The sequence below is a fragment of the Felis catus genome, chromosome D2 (assembly GCF_018350175.1).
Source record: "Felis catus isolate Fca126 chromosome D2, F.catus_Fca126_mat1.0, whole genome shotgun sequence".
Taxonomy (NCBI): domain Eukaryota; kingdom Metazoa; phylum Chordata; class Mammalia; order Carnivora; family Felidae; genus Felis; species Felis catus.
This window is the reverse complement of record NC_058378.1, coordinates 53,201,418-53,210,659: the sequence shown is the minus strand read 5'-3', so window position 1 is coordinate 53,210,659 and position 9,242 is coordinate 53,201,418. Positions and strand designations below refer to the sequence as shown.

General features: G+C 58.4%; 1 protein-coding gene across 1 annotated transcript; it reads right to left on the bottom strand.

Moving 5' to 3' along the window:
• Window positions 1–344: 344 nt before the first annotated feature.
• On the bottom strand, window positions 345–8,772 carry CYP26C1 (cytochrome P450 family 26 subfamily C member 1). Its single transcript, XM_023240747.2, has 6 exons — window positions 8,569–8,772; window positions 7,797–8,021; window positions 7,038–7,313; window positions 5,612–5,767; window positions 3,377–3,706; window positions 345–1,406 (listed from the first exon to the last, which is right to left on the bottom strand). The coding sequence occupies exons 1-6, from the start codon at window positions 8,770–8,772 to the stop codon at window positions 1,029–1,031; spliced, it is 1,569 nt and encodes a 522-aa protein (XP_023096515.1). The 3' UTR covers window positions 345–1,028.
• Between the last annotated feature and the right edge of the window lie 470 nt (window positions 8,773–9,242).

Sequence of the window (9,242 nt, the reverse complement as noted above, 5' to 3'; positions counted from 1 at the left end):
GGTTGAGGTAGTAAACCGGAAGGTCCCTGCAGCCAGCTATTACAGAGAGAATTCTCAGCCCAGCTCTTGGGATGTGCTCAGGAGGATAGCTCTGGTCATACTCTGGGGTGGGTCTTTCCTGGGTAACCCCCATCACCTTCCCACCAGGAAGCAGCTGCCCAGCTAAGCCTTAGCCTCCTCGCTCAACTGCTGCCGGGAAACTTTCTTCTTGGCCTTTCTGTTATCGCTAGAAATATCCCAAACCTCTCTGATTATGTCTCAACCTCCCATGAAGATAATCCAGCCTTAGAGACATCTCCCTGTGCCTGTTCTCCCTTGTATATATGGAAAGATTAAACACGTTCTCGAAGTAGGAATTTTTCTTTTAAGAAGTCACCAGCAGAATCCAATGATATTGAGCTGTTCAGAGCCCTGGGAGAGCCCACAGTCATGTTTCTGCTGAGACTGAGACCAGCAGAGTGGCCGCGCGTCCCAAGCCGAGGCCCGCTCCCTGAGGGCCTTCCGTTGGGCGCCTTCTCGGTATGTCTTAACTGTAGCCCAAAGCCAGACCGGAGATGCGCTTCCTCCCAAGGGTTGCAGGTCCCAGCTGCGTTCGCTGGGTCTCTGGCACGGTCCAACCCTCCCCTGGCAATTGTCCCCGCGGCCCCAAGATCCATGCAACCTCCTGGGCTTGGCACAGGGAGGCGAGGACCCGCAGCTCCTAGTGAAGATCTGTTCCCTCCATCCCTGTTAGCAAACCTAGTAAAGGTTTAAGAGCCTGGGCTCAGGACCTTTCCTTCCTCAGGGCTCAGAGCCCAGGAAGCACCTTCCTACCGGCCTGGGGGCTTCTCCCGGGCTCCGTGGGCGCAGTGGCGGGGGCTCGCGCTCCGCCGCCCTCGAAGTCTGGCACAGAGCTGCATTCAGTGACCGTTTGTTGAGCGAGTGAGCGAGCGCCCTGCCCGGCACTAAGAAACCTAAGAAGCCGCAGATGGGCGGCGCTGAGAGCGCGCCGCTGCCGCTGGCCAAGCCTTGTTCCGAAGCGCAGAGGGTCAGAGGCGTAGCCCATCTCGCGCCGCCGAAGGCGCGAGCGGGTGGAAAAAGAGCCGCAGCCCGTCCACCGGGTGCACGATGGGCACGGTCTGCATGGCGGGGAAGGCAGGCGTGGCCAGTTCCCAGCGCGCCGTGCGCACCAGCTCCACCGCCAGCAGCTGGAGCACGGCCTGTGCCAGCTCCTGGCCGAGACAGCTGCGCGCTCCGCCGCCGAAGGGGATGTAATGGAAGCGGCCGCAGGCGCCCCGCGACTCCTCGCCCGCCGCGCCGAAGCGCTCGGGGTCGAAGCCCTCAGGAGGACTGCCGTACACTGCGGCCGTCTCGTGCGTGTCCCGGATGCTATACATCACGCTCCAGCCCTTGGGAATCTGGTAGCCCTGCGGGGAATGAGGAGACCCACCTGACCACGAGGCACCTGAGACCCAGGCCCGACCCGACCCTCCACCCCGGGTGCAAACAACAGGCTTCCAAAAATCGGCAGGAACGTTCATCTAACCCGGAAGCTAGGAGAACGCTCTGCGTTCCAATTTCAGCTCCTTTTCTGCTGAGCTGTGTGACCTTAGGATGGATACTCAATCTCTCTGAGCCTCAGTTTCTTAACTGGTAAAACAGGAACAAAAATGCCCGTTTTGTTGTTGTGAGAATAGAATAAGTCTGGTATATATATTGTTGGTCAGTAAATGTAATCTGTTGTTATGTATGCTTCAGTGTTTTGTTTTGTTTTGTTTGTCTTTCTTTTTTCTTCTGACATTAGATCAAGAGACCTAAGTTCTAGTTCTGCACCCACTCTCTGCATGGGCGGGAACAACACAAATGACAGGGACCCTCATTCCTCTATGATCTGCTCAATTATAAGGCTCTTCTTTGCATTGAACTGAAAACTGACTCTCTACCCGAACACCCTCCCACCCCCATTCCACTTGCTGTGCAATCATATTCAGGTCTGGTAGCCACACTTTAAGGAAGTGAACATGGGACTCAAACCCAGGCATCCTTAAAAGGTTGTAAGGCAGCCTTCATGTTTCCTCTATCCACCTTCAGCTTTTTCAACTATTCTACTTTTTGATGTGTCTTCCAACCCCCTAACTCTCCTGCTTCCCTAGCCTGAATAGCTTCAGGATGTCTATTCAGTGGGTCTCAACAGGTGACAGATCTTGGAATCACCAAAAAACATTGTCTCTCTCTCTCTCTCTCTCTCTCTCTCTCTCTCTCTCTCTCTCTCCTCTCTAGGCCTCAGTTTTCCCATCTGTAAACTGGACAATGGCTCTCCCTCTGCTCCCCCTGGTGGACCTGTGCTCCTCTTCCTCTGTTTCCCCTCGAGACTGTAGAATAAAGTCTGAATTCCAAGATGCAGCATCCAAGACACTTCTAAACACCTCATGATTCCACCCACCTTTGTCTGAATGGTCCCCCTCTCTGCTGGTGTGCTGTTCCATTTCAAATGTCAGCCCCCAAAACATTTTGGTGTCATTCCTTACTACAGATCTCTATCTTCCTCACATCCATTTGGGATGAAGTATAGGCCCTGGCCTCCTTTCTCTCCTGATGATTTCCTCCAGAGCAGAATCCCAGTGGCTATGGTTCACTCCACCCCTGGTGTGGAATGTGCCACAGATGTTCCTTGGCTGTTTAAAGCGAGGGTCAGGGAAGGGAGTGCCCCATCTCTGCTTGGAGCCGCCCAGCGACTGAGCTGGGGGTCGAGGGGGACCGCAGTGACAGCCATTCAGGCAAACATCCTCAGTTTCGCAAGTTTAGGGCTCCACTCTGATGCTGCCACTGTGCCGCCCAGCCCTGACACCACCTGACTGACGTGTCAGAGCCGGAAGGGACCAAGACTACTTCCTTCCAGAGAGCAAACTGAGGCCCAGAGCGAAGAGGGAATTGCCCAAGGGCTTAATACAAACGGAGCCAGATCGGGCTAACAACGGCCGGTTCCTTGCTTGTGAGGCAGCAGAGGGTGGGGTACAGGACACAGTTGGGGGCTCTCCTTGTTTCCCACCCACACTCACTGGCTAACGGGAGTGCTGCGCGGAGAAAAGAATGTCTTATTCTAAACCTCGGTTCTGATTGAGTTGACCGACCCTCGCCGCCGCTGAAAGCTCAAGTAGGCGGGGTTCCTAGTCTTATCCGCTCACCAGGCGCCAGGCTTCGCGCCCCCGCAACCGTGCTTCCCGGTAAACGGGACAGGGCTCGGCGCCCTTCGTAGGCGGAAATCGGAGGCCCCGGGGGGAGGGGGGCGGGAAGAGGTGACCTCGCGGTCCTAATCCCTCCGACCCCGCGCGGTCGACCCCGCCCGGTCGACCCCGCGGCAGGAGGCGGCGGGGTGCGGGGCGGCGCGCGCACTTACGTCGAGCTCGAAGGTGCGCAGCGCAGTGCGGTAGCCCCCGGACACGGGCGGCAGGAGGCGCAGCACCTCCTTGACCACGCAGTCGATGTAGCGCAGACGGCCCAGCGCCGCCAGGCTGAGGTCAGGCTCGCAGCCGCAGTCGGGCCGGGGCCCCGCGCCGCCCCCCGCGGCCCCCGGCGCGCAGCCGCAAGCGCGCCCCAGCCCCTGCGCCGCCAGCTCCTGCCGGATCTTGGCGACGGCCGCCGGGTGCTGCAGTAGCAGCAGGACGAGGGACGTGCTGGCACTGGCCGTGGTGAGGAAGGCGGCGAAGAGGAGCTCCACAGCCGTCTCCTGCAAGACAGCCCGGGCGGCGCTGAGTCTCCCGCAGCGGGCCCTGGCCGCAAGGCCTCCCGGCCCTATGGCTGGGGAGCAAAGGGCCCAAATTTACCGTTGAGCAAAAGCCAGAGTGGCGGCTCCGTAAGCAGGCCCGGAGTCGATCGAATCCCAAGTCTGCCCCTTGAGAAAGCCGCATATAGCAACGGCCCAAACCAGGATCTATCCACTTACTTTGGAAGGGCTCCCAGAGACGCGAGGAACTTATTCTGTGTGCTATTCTTAGTGCTTTAAGCGTTACTCCTTTGATTCTCATCCCAACCCTGTAAGGCACAATTACTGCCCTCGTTTTACAGAAGTGGAAACTGAGGCTCCAAGAGGCGCTCAAGGTAGTCCCAGCGGCCGGGCTCAGGAGTCCAGTGCTCTAAACCACCTGGTGGTGCTGCCTGAATCCCTGTTGGGCGCCCTGACAGTGAATTGGGATGGGAGGAGGACAGAGGAAGGCACCTGTAGCAGCGGCGCCAGCCTCCAAGCAAAGGAGTCATCAGGGCTTCCTCCTCCAGCTGGGTGGAGTGGTCCAGTGAGTGATTAAACCTCTTCTTGGTCTTCACTGACTAGTAAGCACAGAGGGCTTCATCCTCCAAGCCCCAGCACTTACTGCCTCCCTCTGCCCTCCCAGCTCCTGGTGTCTTCGTTCCTAGTGGCACCCACAGTTTGTGTTTATACATTTATTTATTTGATCATGGGATGAATGTGTACCCCTACCTTCCCGCACCTCAAGGCCAGGGGCTGTGTTTTGCTCACCGCTATATCCTCAGTCCCAGTGTAGAGCCTGACACCAAATAGATATATCATAATATCTGTGGAATGAATGACCTGGTCCAAGACTAACTGCCCGCCCTGGACAACATGGGGAGTCCCAGTGTCCTTCCTGGCCAGGCCTAATCTGCCTGGCCTGCCCCTGATGCCCAGACCACAACTGAAGATTCCTGATCAGTGGGTTTCTTCCTGAGAACCTGGAGGGTGTTGTCACACCCTGTCAAAACACTCCTTTTCAGAGCTAGGAACTATTCCTATCCAGAAGCTCTCCCAGGACTCATTTACTTCTAACCCCCTGGATTCTTGCAGCTCTCATAACCCCAGGAGTCAGGAGACAGATTATTAGCTCCATTCTCAAAGAAGAAACTAAGGCTGAGCCTTACCCTGCATGGGTCTTGGAAAGTGGGAAATTAACTCAGAAAGACTGGTAGTTGCTTTTGGAAGGGTTGAGGTGTTCCCATTTCTAACTTTCCCCTGCCTCCCCAACCTCTCCACTCCTTTTTGTGTTCTCCAGCAGGTCCTGGGGGCCATTCCAAAGCTTCTCTCCTTACTTCCATTGCCTGTGCTCCATGCATACATGGGGAGGGGCTCTAAACTTGGAGAGACCACGCAGTGGCCAAAGAGGTTAGCGGTGCCAGGTGACAAGGTGGCTCAGGGAAGGAGAATGTCGATTTCCAGAAGAAGAGGGAGCTTCAAGGAAGATATGGAGTTCGACCCTGAGCCCTTAGGGTTTGTAGAGAAAAGGAGTGGAGGGGGTTTCATAGACTGGGGACTGCAGAGGCAAAGGCATGGAGTGACAGAGAAGGGTGTGGGTGAGCAGGTCTGTTTGTGGCCAGAACCTGTAAGTAAGGGCCGAGAATTCATGCCTTTCCACACTCCTACAGAGAGGGATGGTGACTGGCCCAAGGCCACAGAGCTGGTGGGTATGGCTAAGCCATGGCTGGAACCCATGTCTCCCCTTTCCCCTCCCCCTAAGGAGTTCCCAGGACTTAAAGTGGAGCCAAACAGGACTCTGCTAGGGGCCGGGAGGAAAGGATGTAGCATGTATATGGAGACCTGCTAGGAATGCAAAAGGGGGAGAAGTAAAACCTTCCCACCACCTACCTTCAGCTCCTGCACTGAGAGCTCATGGCCCAGCTCCCTAGTGCTGTGGATAATCATGTCGAGGGCGTCACTCAGCTCGGCAGCCTTGTCTTCATGAAGCTTCTCTGCGATGGCCTCCTCCAGGTACCGATGTAACTGGTCTCGTGCCCGGATGCCCTGATATGTGGGGAGAGAGGGGAGGTGGGACAGGAAGTCTGAGGGGGCCAGGCCTGCACACCTAACCCCCAAATCTTCTTCCTTGGGCTGCTCTGGTCCACTGAGACCCAGGTGTCAAGTTTCTCAGCTTAGCTTCATGCCTGGCACATAGCAGGAGCTCAATAAATGCTCAGGAATTTATCTACCATCTCTACACATAATTCTCTCTTGGTGATCACATTCCATACTGTCCCTGGTGGGGTGAAATCAGTCCATTGCCCTTTGCCTTCACTAGACTAGGCAGGGGCAGTGGGCACCAGTGTAGACAGGAAGGCACACTTTAATGGACCCAAAAGAGCTCTGGCTTAGAGAACACTACTGGAGGTGAGTCTAAGCATTAGCCTCTGTAAGCAGGTAGGCAAGAGGTAGGCAGTTCAGGGAGCAAGCACAGCAAAAGCATCTGAGCACTTGGGTTTTCAGATCATAGGAGATGGGGTTCAAATCCTGCCTCTGCTGGCCGGCTGTGTGATCTTGGGTAAGTCACTTAACCTCTGAGCTTCAGTTTCTTCACCAGTAAAATAAGAATAATAACACCTTGCAGCCTGAGAGGATTAAATCAGAAAAAGCATTCAAAGCCATCAGCCTACAGCATGCCCCTTTATACATAACCATTCTTTTTATTCGGGGAAACAAAAACCAAGGCATCAGGACAGTGAGAAGCCCCAGCTTACAGACAAGGAAAAGGCAAATTCGGCCCTCCTGGTTGCTCTCTGGGCCTGGCCCACAGCTCTGAGGTCTGAAGAAGCAGCGGTTCTCTGATCCAGAAATCAGTGGGGCCGGGCCGCGGACGGGAAGCCGGCACCCACACCTCTCCGACCCGGGCTAGGCCAGGGGAGTGTCTGCGGGGCTAGTGCTCCCATCGGTTCCGCAGCCATCCGGGCTTCCACAAAGGCGCTGGAGGCCGGGCCAGGGAGCACCGCTCTGGAGACGTGCTGGGATGACGGCCTGGGTGCCCACCACGGAGACCCAAAGTCAGGAAGCCAGCGACTGCTGGGTCGAGCGCGCGGGCCCGGCAGGCGCGGCCCGGAGAGGCTGGGGTCGCACAGCCAGTGAGGACAGAGGCCAGCCCCGACGCCCACCGCCACACCATGCCACCTCCCCACCCTGGGCGAAGCCTCGGTTCCCCCGGAGAGGCGACGCGTGGGGCGCGCAGAGAGACTGGTCTTCGCCTGGAAGACACACCCACGCTGGGAAGCCCCACGAGGAAGGTCTGAGGCCAGAGCGGCAGTACCTTGCGCAGGCCGCTGAAGGGTACGTCCAGGGGCAGCGAGAAGAGGTTCTCTACAAACTGCTCAAAGGTCCGGGCCAGCTCCGCGCACTGCGCTTCGTCCAGCCGTAGCCCCAGTAAGATGCGCGCAGCCATGCGAAAGGTAAGAGCCTTGGAGGCCTGGTAGACAGCAACCGGCCGGCGGGCCGCGCACCAGGAGCGCACCTCGCGCCGTAGCACCCCCTGCAGGCGGGGCACGAACCGCTGCAGCGCCGCACGGCTAAACGCTCGAGCCAGGACCTGTGGGAAGCCCACGGGGTCAGCACTGGCCATGGTCCGGCTTCCTCTGCTCCGCGATTCCAGAGGCACCAGAATGCCAATGTCGGTCCCCTTCTCTTCTTCTAAGCGGCCCAGACCTAAATGTGTTGGCTTTTGCTATCGCCATTCCCAGACTCTAAATCTCTGATGTTTACAGCCTCTCCTATCCATCCAGGTTCCAGCTGCCACTTCCTCCGGGAAGTCGTCCCTGGTCCCTCTCCAAGGGGGGCTTTCTGGTCCCTTTTCCCCACCCATTCTGGTATCATCCACACATAGAAGATTGGAGATGAAATGTCCCTTAAGTCCCAGTCCTAGCCTTATAACCCAAAGCGGCAAAAGGTAAGGGACTGGACCAAAGCCACCACTGGTTAGCCAGGGGGCTCTGCCAGCTTCCAAGTGTGCCCCTGAAACCTAGCCCCCGCCTGACCCACAATAGGTGCCCAGGAATCTTAGGTTTTGGCTCACCTTGCGCCGCTGCCGATGCGGCTCACCGACTGAGCCGATCAGGGTGTGCGAGCCCAGTAGGATGTGCGCGCTCTGCGGCCACTGGCTGCGCACCAGGCGGTGCTCGCCCAGCAGGATTGTGCGCACGTTCTCGGCGCCGCTCACGCGGATCACCGGCCTGCCTAGCAGGTGCGTCTTGAACACCGTCCCGTAGCGCTCCCGGCGGGAGCTGTGGAAGCGAGAGCCCTGCAAGCGAGGCGGAGCGAGGCTGGAGCTGCTGGGTCTCGGCTGGGGGTCTGGCCCAGGCCTCCCAACCGCCCCTTGGTAACAACTCCCTGCTCCAGGCCGGCGCGTGGAGTCTCTACAAAACCGAGTCTCAAATGGGCCTCGAGACTACCCTATTGAAATGTAGATTCTCCTGTTCCCATTGGGGCGAGAAAGAGACTGAGGCTCAGAATGGGGATGTGTGAGGCTCATGGCTGAGAGCGCCCGGGCTTCCTGATTATGTACTTGCAGGGTATAGAGCGAATGCTTCTTAGAACCCCTCTGTTCACCCTGGCGTCGTGTCGTGTCGTGTTTAAGTAGCGCTGGGGAGCACCCCGGTGACATACGGTCCCTTCGTGGGAGCAGCTGGACAAAGGCTAGGGCTGTGTATGCTCTCTGGGGCCCTGGGCGATAGGACGAGACCGGCTACGAACCCTGGGAGCACACTGAGAGCGAGGAGGGTCCCGTGGGAGTCAGGGAGGAAGGAGTCATGTCAGGGTGAGAGCACGATGGGGTGTGAGCCACTCACCTGAACTAACCAGTGCAGCGTTTCGCCGAAGAAGGGCCAGCCCATGGAACCCTTGGGCAGGGGCAGGGCGGAGGCCCGGTCCCGGCTCAGCGTCCAGCGGAGCGTCCAGAGGTGTTGGGCCAGGCTGAGCAGCAGGCCGGCGCACAGGACAGCGGTGCCCGCTGCCCCCAGCACTGACAGGCAGCTCAGCCCCCAGGGGAACATGGCGAGCCTGCGGGGGGCGGCCAGGCGGCTCGGAGCACTGGGGGCGCGAGAGCTGGGGCGCTGGTAGCACGCAGTGCTCACCTGTTCGGTCCGGAAAGGGCCTGGGGCTTGGGGACCAAAACCGAGATTTAAAACCTCGGACAGGGACTTCGCTCCAGAAGCAGACCGGTAGTAGAAGGCGGCAGTGACCACACGCCCTTAGGGAACGTGCCTTCCTCTAGTCCGACGCCTTCTGGGCCCAAACGCCAGGTCCTCGCTGGGGTGCCGGCTGCCTGGGGACCGGGGGCGACCGGCACCCGCGGCACCTCCCACCTCCTCCCCGAGTCAGCGCTCCTTTGATAGAAGCAGCGAGGGAGAGCCGAGAGAGGAGCAACTCACCGGTGTCGCCAACTTGGGCTGCGGTCACCGGGGCTGTAGACCCCCGCCCCACCTCCCTCTCTTCCCGGCCCACCCTGGCCACATTTATATAG